The sequence below is a fragment of the Falco punctatus genome (assembly GCF_963210335.1).
Source record: "Falco punctatus genome assembly, chromosome: 12".
Lineage (NCBI taxonomy): Eukaryota > Metazoa > Chordata > Aves > Falconiformes > Falconidae > Falco > Falco punctatus.
The window spans coordinates 23,411,450-23,433,061 of NC_137592.1; the positions used below are offsets into that span (position 1 = coordinate 23,411,450).

General features: G+C 40.1%; 1 protein-coding gene across 11 annotated transcripts in view; it reads left to right on the forward strand.

Moving 5' to 3' along the window:
• Positions 1-21,612, forward strand: part of RPS6KC1 (ribosomal protein S6 kinase C1) — a 205,683-nt gene that overhangs the window by 33,533 nt on the left and 150,538 nt on the right. For all 11 annotated transcript variants that reach the window (XR_013931480.1, XR_013931481.1, XR_013931482.1 and 8 more), the window contains 2 exons: positions 11,983-12,101; positions 19,266-19,358. Coding sequence is in view for 8 of the 11 variants with exons in the window: in XM_080408435.1 (XP_080264561.1) it covers positions 11,983-12,101; positions 19,266-19,358 (212 nt within the window). In the remaining 3 variants the exon portion in view is untranslated. The remainder of the gene's footprint in view (positions 1-11,982; positions 12,102-19,265; positions 19,359-21,612) is intronic.

Here is a 21,612-nt window from a genome sequence, read left to right on the forward strand (position 1 = left end):
AAAATAGAAATTGACACCTAAAAATTGGACTCGGGAAATGTAACCAGTACCCGGAGGGAGGGGAAACCAAACATCATCCCTCCTCTGCGTTAGAAACTTTTCTCATTATTACCTCGGAAGTGTGAAGCCACTAAGCTGGTTAGATGTATCTGAAATGTAAGGGTGTCTCTGTTGCCAGCCGCTCCTTCAGGCTTGGTACAAGATCTCCTTACTACTTAAGGCTGCCTTGTCAAAGTGCTGTACCAGTAAGTTTATTACTGCAATTTATAGGCTTGTGTTTAGTTTGAAGTAGCTGGCTTCCGTGAAGGTGGTTGGAACACACTTGAGCCTGTTATGTTCCTGATGACTTTCCAGCTCTGAGCTGATGGCACTAATGCTAGACGAGGCAGATGTTGCGTATGATTACACCAAAGAAATGTCTATCTTGACTTTGTTTCCAGCTGTGTGTGCATGCTCTCAGAAGTATGGTGCTGTTAATTATACTGTGCAAGGTGCATACGTGTTTTGCTCTGCTAGTATCTTGCAGACTTTTAGTATTAAATCTTTTAATGTCCTATTCGTAATCCTGACAAAAGGCCTAATACGCACATCACTTGGGGAATGAACGCTGTACGCCCTCTGAGAGGCTAGTGTATACCTTGGACTCTGGGCATCTGCTTTTTATAAATCTTGGGCCTATTTCTGCTCCATACATGCACTTAATATTAAACACATTTGTCAGTGGGAAGGATAACAAATTCTTGGACTGGCGGTAGAGCCCTTGGACTGCCACTGAACTACCTGTAACTCTTGTACCTCCCTGTTTCACTTATACCAGAGCTCCCTCGCATGCAGTGAGAGGGAATAGCTGCCATAATTTCTTCTCTGAATATGTACTGATTCTGCTGCCCCTCTCCTGTTTTCTGGCATTGCTGTGTGCAGGATTTTGAGGCTTTTGGGAGGCAGGTATGTAAGGGTTGTGTAGGATGGTTAAACAATTCCTCAGGAGCTGATACCATCTGAAATCTGAATCTGCCTTTTGGAGCATATTCAGTATACCAATGGATAGAAACTTTGGCTCACATCTATAGCTGTTCCTTTGTTTTGCTAGCATGTCAGAGCACTTTGAGGTCAATGTGTTGCTTCAGGCTTCATGATGGAAAAAAATGCACTAATCGATAGCAAGCCACCAACTTCTAGGCTGGAAGTTAACTGTTTTATGCGAAGTAGGCTTTCCCTAACTTTGGCCTAAGGTGTAGTTTATGTTAGGAAAGAATAGATCAGGAGGGTGAAATTATGGAAAGAGTTTTTTGTAGTAAAGGAGGGAGTTTTGTCTGTATAAGCTGCACCTCTTTTTCCAACTCCAGCCATTCTCAAGTTATATCCATTATGGGATGGGCTGTCTGAGCTGTGAACAGTTAACACGATTGCTTATTGCTGGATTTCAGTAACTTCAGACACATGATGAAGCAAGAACACTTCACAATACAGTGAGTCTAATTTATGTAGAACAGATCCTGTACTTTTCTATGTGGTTTAGAAAGCAAACGTGTTCGTTGCTGGTATGTTACCTACAAGGCTCCATGTCACATTAACATCTGAAGGGAGGTGATCCATTTACTCTGTTAGAGATTTGGGGTGTTTTCACATGTGTAACAGCTGTGGCTGAGCACAATGGCTATTTGTTTTAGGGGGCTGGTTCAGCTAGGCAGCATGGACCTTGTTGCATGAAGTATATGGTGCCTCTTAAGTCACAGCAGCCGCGAACTGTTTTCCAGGTATGTATCTGTGTTTTACACTGGGTATCTACAACTTCTAGATAAGCTGCTGGTGTGTCTTTGAAAGCAGGCTGTGAATGTCAGTTTTGCACTGCTTCGTGCTATTTTAATGATTATCCAGTAAACAGAGCTGGAACAAAAATTACACAAATTACTGGAACCTTGCTAAAATGACTTTGACTTTTAACCCAGAAATGCATATACAATGAAATGCTGGGAATACTTTGGAGAACTAGATGATATTTTTGGATATACTGAAAACAAACCAACTTGTGTCTAATTACTGGGATTATGATGGGCTATGATTTGAACTTGTGATGGAGCCAGGGATGCAAACAGGAGCATGCTTGACAGAATGCCAAGAAGACAGTACTTTATGAAAAAGGGAACAGTCATGGCTCTTCCGTGAGTGCATTTCTGGCTTCCAGAGTGAAAAACATCTTTGCTTGTTCATTGAATGGCACATAAGAAATGTGAATATAAACTTCTGTTATAATACAGTAGCTATTTTAAATTCCTTTCACTTGGTAAGTCCTCTGAGTAGTGTTTCTTACGGAGAGTAACAATCTCTCAGGCAGTTTCTGAGCTACCCAGCAGCTGTGCCTGGTTGGAGCAACAGACCTGTTTTCTGAGAAGATGCATTGAGGTGTGAGCTGATGTCTGCAGGGAAACCCTTAGAGTTGTGATGGGCCCCACAGGGAAAGGTTAATGACAGGGTGACTGATGGAACTGTAATTCTCCCCTCTGCCCTGATCTCAGACCTCTGTGCTCCTATAGTGTATCATCACTTGCCTTATTAGCTGTTGCACCTTTACACTTCCACTGAGGCTGTGCAAGTGTAAAGACAAAAATTTCCTGCCCCAATTCCTTCCGAAGGAGCTGAAAACTGTCTCTGTTTCCTGCTGTTGGACTGTGATGGTGTTGTAGGACTGTTTGGGTTGGGCTTTCTAAGCAGTGCTCCCTCTCTCGTAGTGCTTCACAGAACCTTGGAATCACAGCTGCTGTTTCAGAAGGTTAGATGTTTGGACAGGACTTGTCTGTAGACAAGCAGCTAGATTAAGAAAGGATGTTGGAAATACTATGGTTTGCTTAAAAAAAAAAAGTAATCTAATCCCATTGTACCGCCAGTGATGCTGAACCCCATGCTGATATGGGCTATGAGCTGTTCATGACTAAAATGTGTTAGCTTCCAAGCCTATTGCAGGCCACACAGATATTCAGAATGTTAGTGCTATAGGATCCATCGCTCTGCAGTAGATGCTGGATGGATCACCCTGAGTGATGTTATTCCATACGCAGAAGTCCTACATTTAGACACTTCATCGTGGCAAAGCAGTAAAATGCAATGTGTGCCGGTAAAGTATGGTGAAGTTGGTTAATGTATAAATACAATCAGATTCAGCTATGTAAAGGAATACTCAAGGCAAAGTTCCACTTGAACTGCGAGACTTCGCTGCACCAAGAGGCTGGTAAAGGTCTGGGGTTTAGTACCTGTTGCACAGCTTAGAGCCTTACAGTACATGTTAAGGTGAATTGTAGCAATACCTGTAAGCCAACATGTAGGGCGTGATGCTGAGATGACTGAATGTGGTGGTTTAGCATGTGGCTGTTAAAGAATGAATAAATATGTGATGAGGTGCGTCTTAAACATGTTCTTTCTTCCCTTTTCTGGGGGAGACAGCTAGCTGCATTGGCTTGGTGTTGATCTGACCTTTCCAAGATTTCGGAGTCTGTCCTTATAGCAGCTTCTTGCCAGGTTGCTGCTTATGCCCAGCCTCTTTGACAGACATTCCTGCCTGCACAGCCTTTTATCTCAGCTGTTGTTAGCCAGCACTTAGCTGCAGCTATGTGCATTAATCTTTTTTTTGACTGTTGCTATGTGGGGTTTCTACCTCCCATCAGAAGACCTGGTGGGGTTGTCATGCTTCTTCCAGCATTCAGTGTAGACAGAACAGACTGATCTAGGTTACACTGCAGCTTCTGTCCTTAGGTGAGAAAATTGAAGTCTCTGGCTGCAGAATTAAATGCCTTGGGCACTGTAGGTGAATTGAGGCAAATTACTAGCTGGAATAGAAAAATTGCATAGATACGTTTAAGGGCATGATGCTGCATGATAATCAGTGCTCTGATTTCTCCACCCACTCCCCCACCAGCTCTTGCATATACAGCTTCTCTCTTTTCACATCCTTCTTTTCTCTCTTCCTGTCCTCTTTCCCTCTTTTCCTTTCCAGTATCTTAAAATAGCCTCTCTATCTTCAGAGCTGTGTAGAAGGACTAGTATAGGTTTGATCTCTACAAGGTCTGTCACTGGCTTTTCTGTTTCAGAGATTTTAGTGATTGCTCATGGAAAGATACCATTTCCCATAGTATTATATATAAAAGCACATATGAAATATATTAGTACTTAGATATGATACTATTAGATCATCAGGATGAATCTTATTACTGTTTTTTCGTGTCTTTTTTTTTTTTTCTTCTTTTCTTTCTGTAATACTTTATGCTTCAAACTGCAGTAACTTGCTCTTACTTGAAGAGGTAGGTGCTTCTGTGTCTGCGTTCCCTCTGCTCTGAAACAGGGAATGTTTGTGGTTGCTAATTCTAATTTGGACTTGTCCTTTTATGTGAGAAAGAAGAGTGTAGAGAACTTGGAAAATCTTTTCCTCGTTTCTGTGGTGGTGGCCTGTGTAACTTCTTTCCATGCTCCGACTGTCAGTGGCTCTCCTCCTGGGGTGCTTGCATTGGAGGACTTGCTGTCACCATTTTGTTTCCTTATCTGTGCTAGGGTGCCAGCACTTGTCCTTCTGTCATGCAGCACTCACAAGGTTGGTGTTTTTTTTTTTTTTTTGCATGTGTAGTTTTACAGGGAAGTGTTTAAGAGTATTTCTCATACTGTGAATTCTTACTTTGGTTAAGTAACTTGCAGTTGAAGACTATGAGCTTTAGCAGATGGATGGGAAGTTCAGCTTTTCCTCCCAAAAAAAGGTACGTGCTGTGTGACCATTCGGTTTTTTTTTTTTTTTTTGCCAGATAGTCACACCAGCACATGACAAGTTGCCCCCCACCTTGTGGATTTAACATGGGAATTTCTCTATAAACAGATGTTTGTTGATTAGAATTTCTGGAAAGTTATGTTTCATATTATCTTGAGTGTTACTCGCTCCTGCTTTACTGGCCACTCAAATACATTTCACCCACAGCATTCTTAATCTATGTAATCTTAACTTTGGCACGTATGCCAACATTTGTTTTTTCCAGAGAGGCATTTAGCTGGACATTTACACCACTGATGTGTAACCTTATGTTTTCTACAGGATGCAGAATTGGTAACTTCATAGGCAGTGTAGATTTGTGTTTTGAGCAACCTGCAGTGAAGATTACGTATAAAATGTTGACATAATAGTTATGAGCACGCTGGGAAGCTGGAAGAAGATTTCTTATGCGTTCACTCACTGTCACACATTTGTGCTTCAGCATGAGAGGTTTAAGTGGCTTTTCTTCTTGGTTGCTAGATAAATGTGGTGCATCTCAATAAATTTTGACTTTCTCAAAATGCTAAGGAAAAAAGATCATTTCAAACTGTTTTACCATAATGGGCTTCATGTTGGTCTTATTTTTTAATATTTACAGGTGGTTTTTTTTTCAGCTGCAGAATTTGGCCACCACCTCAAAAGAACTAATCATTATATATAGCATACTGGAGACGATGAGCTAGCTGGCTTATATCACAATTCCAAACTGCCACCTGCTGCTAGAATCTATAGCATCTTTCCTTGATGCTGAAGTGTCCCTCTACCACAGCACCTGCCACATTTCACTTAAGTAATTGTTTGAAAATTAAAGGTTACCCACTCTGCTGTGAAAGTTGGTAGAGACTCATTCCAAAATCAGCAGCTCTCCCCCTTCCTGAAATAAATTTTGGGGTTATAAAACTGTGTCCAAAGTGGTCACAAATGTGTGCTGGATTATGAGCCGCATTGTCACTTATGGTGTGCCTGAGCTTTTGTTTGGCTAATATGGACAAAGGAGTCTGCTTCACATGATGTAAGAAGTGTTTGCCCTAAGAAGAACAGAGGTCCTCTTGAACCAATTAGGCAAAAATAACAGCTGGGCTACCCACTAATAAGGAAGGTGCTGCTAAACCTCTTTTCATTGTGAGAAGAAATAAATCTTTTAAGGCTTACTCCCTTGCATTTTTATAGAGAGCAATTCTTTGAAAAATTCAGCAATCCAGCTGGGTGATATGTGCAGGAAGACTGTGAAGAAGATAAAGAAACTTTTAAAAATAAAAAAGGTATTATAGCTGTTAGATTTGGCAATTATAAATGTTTCATTGAAGATTTCAGTATTTAGAGAAAGTTTTACTGTTTAAATTGTTAAGAACATGGAGTTTGGGGTTAGCACAACAGGCAGTCTCCCACAAGTTCCTTGTAGCCTGTTCTGCAAGAGGACATTCCTTCCTGGAGCAAATCTCTTCTGATATCTTCTTTAAATAAAGGCAGCCCACATATATTTTTAGTAAGTTTGAGAGAAAAGCAGGAAGATTTAGAATATGGAGGTTACAGAGGATTGGGACAGGTGATGCTAACTTTTTAGCCTTACCTTTTCTGTGGAAATATCCACATACTGGTTAAGCAGCTAGTTAGGTTGGGAGTGTACTAATGCTGTTCTGACAGATTGGCTCTTCCTGAGGAAAATCTCTAATGCCCAGTAGGGGATGATTTGGAGGTGGTCAGACACAAAGGAAGGAAGGAAGGAATGTCTAGAGTTCCTAGGTGGGTGCTATACACTGTGATTCACTGAATGTGGGATGTTGTATATGTTAGTGGCAAATGGTGACTACAGCTATCTTTGTTACCATCCAGTGAGATAAATGCATCAAGATAATAGTTAAGGACCAGAGCAAGTTTGACAGCACTTCTGTACATCTGAGATGTGTTTTGTTAGTAGTACTCCAGATTGAGGGAAAAGGACAGATTTTTTTTCCCCATGGTCCTTTCTGCCCAGATTTTTTTTTTTTGTTTGGGTTTATTGGATATGGCCCCCTTTCACAGCTTTTTGCGATTAATATCTGAACATAAATAATTTTTGTATATGATAGAATTACAGAAGATTGGGTGCCTGAATAAACAGTTAACTGAACCGAACGCTTGCCACTTCAACAGTTAGCTAACCTCTCAAAGGTATATGTACTTTTCTGAGGTGCTGTGAGGTGTGAGTAGGAGATTTGAGTAGAAGACAAAAACATTGCTAGTTTCCCAGATGCTACTGCTACGTACATACTACGTGGAAATACTGCTTCTCTGCATTTTTCATTCAAATCACTGGACTATGGGAAAACAAGCAGGCAAGTCACAAGATGAACTCAGTGGCACAATTATTTTGATATTTGTGGTTTTCCTCTATCAAACTCTCAAGATCATTTGAATGTTGTTAGGAACGTCTGTTTTGGTAAATATATTGTAGCTGAGCTGTCCTTAGAAATAAAAATTAAAGAACAAATTTTAAATTATTGGCTGCTGTCCTAATATCCTGGCTACTGTTACTTTGGTCAGTGGGTGGCCTGGTCAGCCTTTCCAAAGCCAATTTTCATTTTAAGATATTTTTATTTCTTTGAAATAGGCAAAGCCTTTGGAAAAATGAGGGAGCAGCCTGCTTGTGCTTGTGTAGATGAAGGCTTATACGTGCGACAGAGTAGCTGTAGAGTTTTTATATTCTGTTTGCAGTAATAGTAAACAGAGCATCTAAAATAACCACTTGCACATTGCAACAAACACATCATCATTTGCTTAAAAAGAGTTATAATTACAGTTGACGAAGCATGGACACCATAAAAAATGCATTAGTTTGGCTTGACACATTAATTACCTGTTTTTGCAGATGTTTTTATATATTGTTGTGTGAACAGTTTACAAAATAATTACAGGAAAGTCATATGGAAAATAAACTAAGTGGGTGGTTTCTTGCCTTAATATTTTCATTCATGTGAATCTGTGTGAGGCACAGCTGCTCTGTAGCAAATGCAGAGAGAGAAACGGGGAATCTTGAGGGGTTTCATTCTAAGGTCTCTATGATCAGCCTGGCTACACTTTTATATCTTGCTTTAGCAGTATAGTTTTTAAACGTGTAAAATGACATTGCTGATTTAATCCCAGTGATCAGGAGTTGGGAGAAGCTTTGATCCTGATCAGATGAAACGTAAATCTTCTAGTATCTAGGAAAATAAATGAAAAATCAATATTATTTTAAGCAGGATGATCTTTTATGAGCAGTTGTAAAGATTCATCAAAGGCTTTGACACAGTTTAAACATTTCCTGTTTGCTGCCATTTAAAGAAAAATGCCTTTCAAGTTTAAATTGTAATTAAAGAGAGATACCTCTTTCGATTATTGTGGGCTAACCACGGAATGGAAATAGGAGCTCAATATGCTCACACAGTGTTTAAATCAAAAGTTCTTAACTAGGAATAAATTAGTTGATTCTTTTGAGAGTACACTTTTTGCATAACTAAACCCACTATTCCGTAGCAAAATGTAATATTGCCTTTAAAAAACATATGCTTAAAGTCTGCATCACAGCTTTAACATCTGTCAAATACGAGGATTTGTTCTAGTACTGTGTTTTAGTGATTTATTTGGTTTTAAGTGAAGAGTTCTATGACCTGAAATTTGACATAAATGCTAAAGATTATTTTTAGTTTAATGGGGTCTTTATTATTACTCATCACTCGGTGTTTAAGGCTTTTTAAGTAACATTTATTTATTTATTTTAAAAATTAATATCCTGCATTTCTTTACAGATTTTTGTGAGATATTGGCTGTTTAAATGGGAATTTATGTTGGAATGTAGCTTTTTACCTTTTCTTGGTTAAACTAACGTGAAGAATATCCTACTTCCATAAATCTAATTCTCAAACATACAACTGTTGAAGTATTCAGAGACTTAAACCATTAATGATCTTATTAACAAATAAGATGCAAGAACTTGTTGAGTGAATGTTTTGTGAATCCACACCCTCTTTTATGGCTGAAGATTGTAATGAGTGAACATTTTGCAAATGTTATTTAACAGATTACTCACGAAGGAAAAGTAGAAGGAAAACTGAAATTAATGTCTTGTGAAAGTAGGGAGAACAAAGACAGCTCTAAGGGGACTTCCTAGCTTGTTTGTGTTAATTACTGTAAAATTACTGAAGCATTGAAAAAAGGCAATAAACATCCAAACTAAATACATATAACTAACAATTAAGCAGTAAGCTTGACTTTTATGATAGCCTTAGACAGTAACCTAGCAGTTTTCTACCTGTCTGCTTGAAGAAAATGCTGTGGCTGAAGAGTTTATTGTTGCTGTGCAGATGGCTTTTTTTCCCTGAGTGCCACTTGGTGTGTCCAAGTGAATGTGGGCAATCACCAGTCGATCGGCACAAGAAAGTTATATGGAGCTGCAAGATTAAGTGGAGAGATGAAAGCAAGAGTATTAGTCATGTTTTAAGAAATTGCAGCACACGCTTATAAAATACTGTGTATCTATTCAGTTCTGATAAAGCCAAATCCAAGTTCAAACAATTGAATGTTGTTATTTTTTTTAATCCTAGATGGGAGTAAGACTGACAGTCTCATCTAGGGGAATTTCACCAGGAGAGTCCTGCTAAGTGGAGGATGATGTTAGAGGTGCTGGACCTGGTACAGCTCCCTCTGTCTTTAAAATGAGAGAAATAACTGTGAAATTGGTACATATCCATAATATTGTGTATTGGAATTTCTGACTGTCCAGCTTCTTCCCAGACCAAATGTAGTCAAAGCTTTTTGCAGAGCAGGGCTCTGTGTGTCTGTCCAGGGAGGTGACAATCACTTTTCCTTCCTACTGTGAGGTGGATAATAAAATTTATAGTAGATCACTTAGAGCAGAGCTTGGGGTAGATTGCAGATCTCTTCTATTTACTCTTGGTGGAGTCTGTGTGGTGGTTCTGTGCGTTTAGGTAGTTTTGGAGTCATGATATGAAAGGAAGGGTGAGTCTTTATTTTATAACAGGGTCAAAATGCCATGGTCTGCTACTAGTCAACATAAAGTGGAAAGAGCCTCTGCTTTCTTCACACTCTGATTCTAAGGATTGTTTAAAGCAAGAGCAGCGATTCATTTTCTCTTGTGTGGGGCGGGAGGAAAGCAGCAGCTCTGAGAGCCTACAGCAGAGCTCTCTGAAGAGACCTTGTACTTCGTGTTTTTCATTGTTCTCTGCCATCTAGAAGGTGCTCTGGGAAAACTGAACAGTCAGACAACTGCTCCTTCTTTATTAAGCAGCTGGTTTTAAAGATAGCCAGATCTGGCTGACTGAAGGATCAGAGCAATTCCTCCTTCCCTGAGCTGCTGGAGAGATGTGGCTGCAGCTTACTGCTTCTTTGGGTCCTACCAGCAGTGAAGCCGAGTGCAAATTTCTGAGGGGGGCTTGCATATGTGCACACATACCCTGTACGGACATCAGATTGACACAGGCAGATGGATATTGCCTTTACAGACACCTGCGTAACCACGGGCAGCAGGAACAGTCCAAACTCTTTCAAACTATTTGCTGGTCAGGAAAAGACCTGCTCTTCAGGTGTCTCTGGTAGCTGGCCCCAAGGTCCATAGTCCAGCTCTCGGACGCTTTGTCTGACTTGCCTGCTTATCTTGCTTGAAACTTGTTGGCACACCTTATGCACAGAGAATAATGAGCATACTAATGCAGGAAACAGTAAGGAACAGATTTTCATAAGAAGGTAAGACCAATAGTGGTGGTCAGGTACAGGGCTCAGTCAGACAAGCATATTGACCAGCAGTCTGCTTATACACAATCAACCCATGAAATTCCTACCTCTGTTTTCTCATGCTTGTGCCACTCCTCCACCTTGACCCCTCCATTTCCTCACTGTTAATCCTGCCTTTAAACATCGCACAATGTCTTACACATTGCCACAATCCCCACCTGAAAGCCTCCCACAATGTTTTACGTGCAAGCATTTACACAGTAAGTTCTCCCTCAGACATCCCATAATAAGTTTGCTCTTTTTTTACGAGGCTCATTCTTGATAACCCACAATAATCCTGTTTTTTTCTTTTTCCTTTATCAGTTACCAAGTTTCTAGTTGAACTTCTTCAAGGTTACACTCAGAGGTTCCTTTCATGATCCATTGATCAGTGTCTTATGAGTTCTAGTCTTCGTTAATTGTCTCTGTTATCTGCTGTTGCTTAGGGTTTGTGTATTTGCATGTTTAATTTATTACCTTTCCTGTTCTTTGCGTTGTCTTTCATGTGGAATACCTGTCAGGCAGATATCCTTGCAGTTCCTTGCCCTGTTTGAGCATTGATTTGTGAGAGGTGCTGGCTTGCACCTGTTGGTGCATGAAGCCCATCACAGCCAAGGCTGTTTCTGCAAGTCTTGGATGGTCTAAGTTAGGGCTGGAAGAGCCTGTCAGGGTCGTATGAAGTCTTTCCTCTTGTTCACGCTTTTTCTGGGACAGTTGTCTCTGACTGTCTTTGCTTGGCAGCTGGGTGTTGTTATCACGAATTAAGACTATTATAACAATATACTGTTCATGATGTCAATGTCTAAATGCAAACTGTAAGCTTTAGAGTGAATACAGAAAATTTGTGTGGTGTCGTGGGATTCTAACCTCTTGCAAGAGTTTGGGTAGTCTAATCATAACATGGTTCGGCCATCTGGGAAGTGAGGTGGTTGGTGCAAATGCTGCTTCCTTTCTTCATGTGTAGCATCGGAAAACTGTGAGCAAGAGTCTTGTTGTCTCTCTTGTTGCCTTCTGGCTATTAATAGCATTTCTGGCTTTCCTTTATGCTTAGGAAAGCCCATATGAGAAACATAAGGTGAAAAAAACAAATTTCTTTATTGTTTTGTTGTAAATGTCTTAGTGTGCCTTCCCTGAGGTTTTTTTTGAGTATAATGTTTAGGTCAGTGGCTTGTTTCAGTTCTTACTTATGTTACCATAGGAACATATACCAGATCACAGAAACATGAGGAAAGACTTTTTATTTACCTTAGTCTGTAGCAAAGCTTAAATTGTTATTTTTGTAAAACTCTGAGATCATAGTACTTGCTTTTTATAAGACGTATATCTGTAGGTTTGATTATGAATAACCCAAAGGAAATCAAAAAGGTAGAATCAAAGCAGTCATGTGCTTTGATTACTTAGTACCCCACTCTCTATAGAAAAAATAACTTTTCTTTTTCTCCATTGAGGTGAATCAAGTCCAACTCGTCGAGAAGCAGTGAAAAGGAAGACTGCAGAATACCTTATGCGTGCTGAAAAAATTTCCAGTCTCTACCATAAATCGTCTGAAGATGCATCCATTTCTGTGGTAGGCTTTTATTTCTTTCTTTTTTTTTGAACCAGAACTTGGTATAATTAGATTGTCCTGTCTTTTAGCAAAGCATATTCAGGCTTGTGGTTCAAAAGCTGTCTAGAATTTCTCTTTCAGGAGGCCTGAGGAGTATTTTGATGTTACGTTTCTGTTAAGTTGCCATTCTTTTCTGATTCTTGTTGGTTGCATTTTGTAGCATTGTGAAGAGTGCTTGATTTAATACAGGCCTGTTTTTTCACATGCTTTCCTTCTACTCGCAGTTGCCAATGTAAACATTTTTAATCATGCTAAAGAATTTAAAGGTAAAGCAAAAAACCACACTAGAACATAACGTTTCTTTTGACTTTCCCATGAGAAAATTGCTCATTCCTGTTGGGAGTGTGAAGGCTGTTGGTTTCTTTAGCCTAGCACATAATATTGTATCAGAAGTGAATCAAGCACATGGCAGGGGGATGACATGAATTTCCCACTAAATAACTACTTAATTGAGCAGATGTTCTTCCTGATCCCTTCAAATGTCTCTCTTGGATATGCTTTAGCGATTAGCTGCTGCTTGATTTTTGAGGCGTTCCTTTAGTAATTCCCACCTTCCTAAGCAGAAACACCCTTATCTGTACTTAGACAAAAGACAAACAAAGCTTGTTCCAAGTTACCTTCAATAAATTTCTACTTTGCCCTTCCCCAAAGAGGTTCCTTTGGGACTTACCTGTTCTTACTTTAGACTTTTACGGCAGTCATGCTAAACTGTGCAATTGTTGATGACCCTGTTGTGGTAAATATAAAAGTTACCAACTTCCTGTCTCTCGGCATCTAGATCAAGTGAGGACAAAAGGGGCAGAAGATTATTGCTTCTTTTTTTGCACAGATCTAAAAATGTTTTAAGGAGAGCACTACTTTAAAAATGGGATGTCTTATAAAATATGATTGCCTAAGAAGTAAATTAAAAAGGCAAACCCACTGATTTTGAAGAGCAGCTTTTTTTATGTTGAGACCCTAGAAGTATGATTTTGAGGATGTTCCAAATGGGATATATTTTGTGAGATCTGGAGTCTTGCTGCTGCTATGAATTGTACTTTGAACAATTTAGTATTTTGGACTGATATGAACTCCTACTAGGTAGTCTTTCTTTGGGTCAAACACCCCTGAAAATGGGGAAGAATCTATATTGAATGGAAATCTCAGTGTGTTTGGAAACCACAGAACAAGGAAAAAAACCCATGAACAACCTATTTTTGCCTTTTTTATACATTTAAAAACTAATTGTGGTTGGGAAGGAGGAAGAAGTAGGTTGCATTTTTGAATGTGAACTTGAGAGGTAAAGTATTTCCTCTTTTATGCTGTACTGAATAAGGTACATGCCTTCTTTGCAGATCCAGAGGAAAGCAGGATTAATTGGGAGAAGGCAAGGAAAAAAAAAAAGATGAGAACAGAAACCCGTTCTCCTTCTGTGTTGAAACTCAACATTGAGAGGTTAGGGCAAATCTGACTGATAAGTGCACTGAAATGACCTGCATCTATATACAGTGTGGGTCTTGGCAGACACTAGAAACATGCAGATATTTTGTGTCCTTCTCCTAAAGGAATTATGTCTCTAGTGTACAAGGTTAGTGTGTATTCCTCCTTTCACCATCACTTCACACCAGCCTGATGATTCTTTAACTGCTATTTACATGCCATTGGTCATGCAGGGGCAAGACTGGTATGTTACCACCAGCACCTGCTACTGCTGTAGGTCATGCTGACTGATACCACCTCTTGTTCATATGTTGGTGCTTGGACATGATATATATACAAATATTTAAATAATGCTGTACAATACGTTCTTTGTCCACATGGATCTGTAAAGATGTCTCTCATCAACTCTTGTGCTGGAGGGACACTGAAGTCTTTGAGAAGAACCACTGCACAGAAGCATAGCTAAGTGCTGCTATACCTGGTAGCCCAGCAGTTTGAACCACACAACTGAAATTGGTTGGAAAATGATGGACGAATGCCATACTCTAGCAGTACCTGTGCCTATACTGTGGTTAGTGGAGTGTGGTTTTGTTGTGGGAAGCATGGTACATTGTGGAGAACTTCATGGGCAGTAGTGGTGCTGAAACTGCACCTCGGAGAAAGGTCTGACTAGTAAGCAAGCATGAACATTGAAGGCAAAGTGTTCTTGTTCGTGACCTGATGTTACAAGGCAGAATTGCTTTGTCACCCCTGTCTGGTGTAGATAGCTTTGTGTTTCCTATTGTGGCCTTACAAGGAACAATCACAGTAAGCATCAAAACTAGGCTCACCTGTCCTTGTTAAACATGACATTTTACTTCTTTCTCATCCACCAGGACAGTGAAGCAAGGGAAGAGGTAAGCTCAGAAGTGCAGGTTTAGTTATTGTCCTGTACCCCTCAGCCCTTCATATCTCCCAAAGGCTCGGGTGCCAGCCACATGCATCTGTCTCAAAAGGCTACATCTGCTAAATGCACCCTAAGCCACCCCTATGCCATCTGAACACTATGCGAAGGTAAAGCGTGGTGGCTTTTCTCGCAGAAAGAAGTTGAGCTATTCTTCCATGGCTCAAAATACCAGGCCCTTGCCTTTCTGAAGACCAGATTTCCCTAGAGACAAAGGCTTGGCATTTCAGAACTGCAAAGAAAAATTATCTTTGATGCCATGGAAACTAAACAAAGAACAATAGTAGTTTGTTACTTTTCCTTCGTCAACAAAAAGCCAACAGCATAGCTCTCAAGGATAGCATCCTTAGCAACAACCCTGCTGCTGGCAAGTCTTAAGTGGTGAAGAGAGGAGCACAAGAGGAGACATTTGCAGAACCTTGGCACTGTTAAAAAAAGGTGTAGAGGGCTTAAGGAGGGATAGAAGATTTCTTAAGGCTGAAAAGAAGCATAGGGAACTGACCATGAACTGGGAACTCACTTGACGGGAGCTTGTAAACATTGAGAAAAGCCTTGCTGTGACCCGTAGGAATAGGAGATGTGGAGACAGCTTCTGGAGGTTGTAAACAGGCATGTAGACCTTCTAGAAAAACAAGCTGCAGTAAACGCTGTCCTCTTCTTTCTCTGGCACAGCACAACAGCCTCAAGGGCCTTCTTGATGGCAAACACTCAAGAGTGCTGTGTAACGGCAGCGGCAGGCCATTTTACAGATTCCAAGCTGTATTTTCTTCTCTGCCCCTTGAATAAGCAGCAGCTCTGGGGAGACACCTCCAAGCCTGAGTGGGAGCTGCAGCAACAGCCTTTGAATCACACTGGATTGACTGTCAGAAAGCTGCAGTCCTACTTAGCTGTCAGCTGCGAGGCCAGCACAGCTACAGGTACAGGCTGTGGGTCCATTTTAACTTTTTTGGTATTTTTATAATGCATGTTTTTTCCACTCTTTGAAATAGTTTTTGGTTCTATTTATGCCCATTTTTTTATACTCAGAATTTTTTTTTGCACCATTATAAAAGCTGTTGTCTTTTAAAATGTCAATTATTTTTGATTTTCAAAGCAATTTAGTAACACGAGGTACATGCAAGCCTGATGCCCAAGCAGGAGAAGCAGACTTCATTCCTCATGCTTTTCATAAGATATCTTTCTTCCTAAAATTCTCATTAAATGTGCATGAAAATTACATTGAAGTATAAAGAAAATATGTTGCTGTACTTCTGTGAGATATAAATTTAACATAAAATAAGAAATTCAGTGTCAGGGCTTCGAAGATCACATCCGAGGTGTGTCCCAGCTTCGGGGAGGATACACTCCCCGGCTGGTGATCACTGGGGGCCTTTTGAAGCACGCCATAGCTCTGGCTAGTTCAGATGCATACAGAGATGCAACCTGCTTTTCTGCTGGTGCAGTGTGAGGAAGGGGCCAGCATGTTTTGCCAGACCAGGAGATGCTGGAAGGCATCTCCTTGCAGCAGTTGAGGGTTTGGCCATGCCATAGGTGGATAGTTACTGAATGTATGGGACACAGACCTCTGAATGGTGAGGGGAGACTGCATTTTGGTGTGCAGCTCTGCACTGGTGTTTGTGAAAGTGCTCTTTTTTGAGCACCTGACGTTCTGTGGTCACCGCTGTCAAAGGCATCAGTGTCAGCAGTAAAATAATTTTCCATCAAATGGCATTTGTGTCACTGGGCTAGGGTTAGTGCGCTTGCCTTAAATGAGGTTAGCATGAGAGCCTTTTCTTCCTGCTTGGCTGGTGGCGTACTTCTCTTTCTCCCCCTGCTCTTATAACTGCTGGCAGTGATGCCAAAGCTGAGGCAAGGGCTATTGCTGTGTTTCATTGGGTAGCTTGCAAAAACTAGAGCCTTCTGAACGTAAGTGGTGGCCACAAGCTGCCGAGTCTTTGCAGAGGCCAGCATCACAGTCAACTTCATCCTTTTCTACTTGGAATCAGCACATGCTAGCCAAAAGGTGAAGGTGTGAAAGCAACTGGTGATGCCAATCCTAAGTCAGGTAACTCCAGCTGTGCAGCTCGTAGTCTGGAAATAGTTTCAAAGCATACAGGGTCTAGCCACAGGGGAGAAGATCCTGGGATACCTGAGCAGCATGCTAAGCATTTGGACAGGCTGCTGAAGGCCTTCTTCAGGCAGAGTAGCCTGCCACTTTCTTTAGGATTTAAATGCCTTATTTCTAAAGGCAAATGAAGCTTTTGATTTTTTTTGTTACCCTCCTTCCTGTATTTTTTTTCTTCCTCTATTTTGATGAGAGCGCTGGGTTTTAGTTATTTTTCTTATTGCTGGCTAGATGCTGAGCTTGGATTTTTTGCTCTATTCAGAGGAGCAGGCAGCTTCATAGAGTGCTTAATTGCTATAGTTGTGGGAATTGGGTATTTAGAGTTTGCTTCCGGCTTGCTTCATGACAGAATATGATGCCTTCCCATCATTGGGCTCTACTATTAGACTTTGCAACAGTGAAACCAAAGTACTGTAAAGAGCCCAAAATAACCTGAAATCGATAAAAATGGAGAAGCTACTGGGAGTTGTGGAGATGTGGATGTGAATGTAAAATGTTTGAAGGTAAGAAGTGACTGCAGAATACATGTATGAAAAACAGTGCGTGTGCATAATATTACTGTGCCACCATTGATGGTATTTTAGAGAAGGACCAAAAACGTGTATGGTGGGGTTTTTGGCTCTTCAGACATGATGGGTACATAAATGTGATTCTATAGCATTATTACACAACTATTAACTTCTGTGGAGATGTATGAACTTAATTCACGGCTGAAATGTTATGCATAAGAGAAAATTTCAAAAGCTTGATTACTGAGGAACAGTTATAAAACCTAATAGCATGCATATAGAAGTGGAAATTTTTATAGTAGTCTAGAGGATTTGGAAATATTCAGTTACATTAAATGTATTCCTCAGAATGCTTTTGAAATCTTGTCACACGAATAAACTGTGCTAGCAAAACTGTTTCAAAGAAAATATTTTGTTATTGTAGAAGAATTGCACCCTTCCAAAATACAACCCAACAAAACTCCTTCAGCCTTCCAACAGCTTGCTAGAATGTGGAACCTAAATTAGACTTGGAGAAAAAAGTTCATGTTGAGGTTTTTTTTTCCTCTTCATGCTAAAACCTTTAGTGATTTATAGAATCAGGTCTGTTTTCTCTTAACTGCTGTTGGTACTCTTCCTTAGCAGCACTTACATGACAAAACAATTATAAGACCCAGACAAATAATTGAAGATATATATAATGAACTCTTAAATGTTGAGCTCAGTAGGTGAACACAAAAGAAAAGCACACTTTCCTCCATGCTTTCTGAACATATTTTTATGACCCTTTCTTTTGAATTTTGCAGACTGTGCTTAAATAAGTGTTCATTTTTGGGAAAGAATTGGAAAGGAGAGAAGGTGGTTGGCTGGCAACATGAAAGGGAACCAGTTTTGGGAAGAGCTTCAAGGAGGTGCTCTGGCTTTTGAGGACAGCATATTAAGGATGCTGGAGGGGAAACACTAGGGGGGAAGCAAATTGAATTACCTAGTTCAGGATCTTCAGGTTTTTTTGGGAGTTGCTGATCATAAGGGAAAATTTCTTGATTTTCCCTGATACTTAAACATTTCATCCACAGCATAATTGCTTACCAGCAGTTTTCTTTTGTGAGACATTTCTTAAATATTGCCTCAGGATGCTGGCAAATTAGACAAACAGCTTTTGCCTCTTAGAAGCCTAAAAATTAAGGAGTTTCATCTTCCTCTTCCTTGGTCTTTGTGCAGTAGAAGTGTCCTTGGGGACACTAGATTGTGCTTAAAAGGAATTTGGCATTCAACAACTCTGCAAATGAAGTTACCTTATTTGTGAGGAAGAGATCCAGGTCTGTGGTTCTAGTAGAAGCTGTGTGTTGAATTTTTGGAGGAAGATCTAATGAATTCTCTCAGTTGGCAACTAGAAAATTCTTGACATGTTTGTTAATGTGCCAGAGGTATATGTGATGCTTAAGAGGTTGATCTTTGTCCCAGAAGACTTCCAGTAGAAATGTTGTTCTCTCCTCTGACATGCAAGCTTTGAGCTTGCCCTGAGAAACTACAAAACACAGCACGGACAAAAATCTATGTGTAAACTACTTGAAGAGTTAGCGCCTGCCAGTTCTCTTGCTATGGTGTTAACTTCTAGATTAATGATGCATAGCTAGCTACCTTTTTCTAAGGCAGTTTTAAGAATTGTTTCTGTTGTGCACCTTGTTATTAAAATGCTTTCATAAAGCTCAGCAGAGAGCAAGAGAACCCTGTTTATAGTTCTGTATTTTATGTTCTTCAGACTTAAAAAGCCTCTAATTTGCTTTCTCCTCCTCAGTGCTCTCTGAATTATTTTGTATCCAGAATACCTGTAAGGCTTTGATTATTGTGATGGGGTCAGAATTGAGTAATTGATTGCCAGGTTCCATTAAGCATAAAAAATACAAAAGTTCGTTATTTTTTTTTTAAAAAATTGTTTTCAATGTTATCTCAATTTTTATTTACTTGCAAGTTGTTGGTGTCATCTGTCCATTCCCCACCCCCCCCACTCCCCCCTCCACCTAAGGACAAACAGAAAACTTCTCCTTTCATCTTCACTCTCTCTGATTTATGATAAATTTAGTTTCCTTCGGCCTGGCATTTGCTTCAGCAGGCAGTCTTCCTTCAAGTACCACCCTGATTGATGTATAATCTTTGATATCTTCCATTAGCCTCCAGGATCACTAAGTTCAAGGCCCTCTTGGAACCTAAGGAGCCCCGCCGAGGAACTGAAGGCCTTCAGAGTCCTTGGGGTGATTGACAAGGTAATTCTTCAGTGTCTCTTCAAGAATTCAGTCATAAATCGACTGCATGCTGACATTTTGTCTTTGAAGCTGTGGATCTTAAGGATATGAAACAAAAGGGGAAAATGACTCAAATGCATCTGCACTTTAAAATAACAAAAGTAGAAGAAAAAAGGCTTTTATCTAAGCAATTCATGTAAGGTCATGCAAAATATATTTGAGCTAAAGGATAAGGTACATGTTTGGTGGTATTCAATAGGATGAGGCCTGTTTTTCAAAAATGAAGCCATGGTTACAATACTGGGGTAAGGACGAGTTGTTGTGTTTTCAGTTGAATAATCTGGTGGATACTTGAAATGTGGAAGGGTAGAAATTCCTGCTTTTGAATTGTCACTTGAAATGGGAGCTGGGGACAAACAGGACTGCTCTCCTTCCCTGAGAATTTGGAATTGAAATTCCCTGCCCTGAGACAGCGATTCAGCAGTGAAGCCAAGCTTATTTTTGACTTGTGCAAATAATGTCTTCCAAAATCCCAGGGTAATATCCCTCTGTAAACAGTAAAGGACCATACAGATTTTTTGCAAGCCTAATTAAGAGACCAGAAGAACTGCTGCATTGTTTTGATAATGCTGATTAGTTATCACATTACCAAATACTTTTAAGATGATGTATTATTCAGCAGTGTGGCAGTGGCTAATGCAGACTGTAAAGGCTCATTTCCTTTTTGCCCTGCCAATTCCCTTGTGCCTTTTGATAGTTCCTTATATAGTCCCTGGTTTGTGCATAATGTACTGAATGCATGGTCAATTTATGCATTTGTAACGTGCATCAGAAAACCTGTAGCTTGTCTCTTAAGGTCTGTGTTTTTAGGTTTCTTTTTCTTGTTGGACTGAACCTAGCTATGGGACTGATTTTTGTTTTTCTTTGCCTGTTTTGTTGTAATTATGTGCATAAGTTGGTAACTTCTCCTCAGAGAGCTATATACATTAGGTATTATGGTTGTTTTTATAGCACACAAGGTTTTCTCAGCTCTGACTTCATATTCATTCTGTCTTCTTTCCTTAGTTGTCAGTACAGAATTTAGCCTGTGTTCTACTCTATATAAGTATCAGAGAGACAGGATGGAAAGAGGACCTATCTCTTGGATTATTAGACTAACTGAATTAGTAGCCACTAAACAGATGCAGTAGGCATGGACTTTGTGAATTAGTCTGACAACGTGAGGCTGCAGAAGTGTTGGAAATGAGCCAAGAAAGACTTTTTCGGTGTTTTTGTTCTTGTATGAGAATAATGAACAGTGACTGGAGAAGATGCTTGATCAGAATAAAGCTTTTGGAGTCCTTGGTGTTATCGGATCTTCTCAATCTCTCTGAGCACAGCTCTAGTAAGTGCCCCAGGTGTGAGCTGAATGTGTTCAGATCTTTGAGGCAGAGTTGGGAAGAATCAGGGTTCTGGTGGTGACAATACAAGATCTTAGTGTTAGAAACGTGCACGAGGAGTAACAGGTCCATGTATACAGCTGGTATGCTCGTGTATAAATAATCATAGGGGTCAGAGTTAATGTTTAATTATTGTATGAAAAAGGGAGCACTATTCTTTCAGGTATCTTTGTACTCTATGTACCTGCTTCCATATTCTCCTTATTACAACCTTAATCTTATTCTGGGTATGCTGCCTTTTTTTCCATGTATTTTTAAGTGCTTATGAAGTTGTGAGGCAAATGAAAAGCTGCTTTAAGCCCAAATGTTCAGAGCATGTTTTATTTGGTTTTATAATGCATACACAAAATGCATGTGAATATGAAGCAAAAGTGTGCACGTCTCTGTGCGCTGGAGATGATGCCTCTGCCTTTGGTTTAAAGCACCATCTCCCTTCCTTCCTCACAATCACTGTTCCTTGCCTCCGTCTCTCCTTGCATGTGCCTTAAAGCTCACATCATAGAGACATCCAAATAGATGTGTAAGTATCCTTGCTGGAGTCAAGCAGATGTTGTAGTGTGTTTGTTCTTGAAAATAGATTCTGGTTTTCAGGGCCAGCATTGAAGATGCTTTTGGGCACAAGTCTGTAACTGATTCAGCATCACGCAGAGTTTTGCCTGAAATTAGTGTTCTGTGCTAACCTGCTTCGGTTGCAGCACAAAGTGGGTGTGTGGATAGTAACGAGCCACTGACATTTTAACTGCTGTCTTGTCTAATCCTGTGCAAGGCTGGCTTAAACACACTGACTTAAAAATGATGGTGTTTGGTTTGCACACTTGTTCTCCCACTGCTGCTGG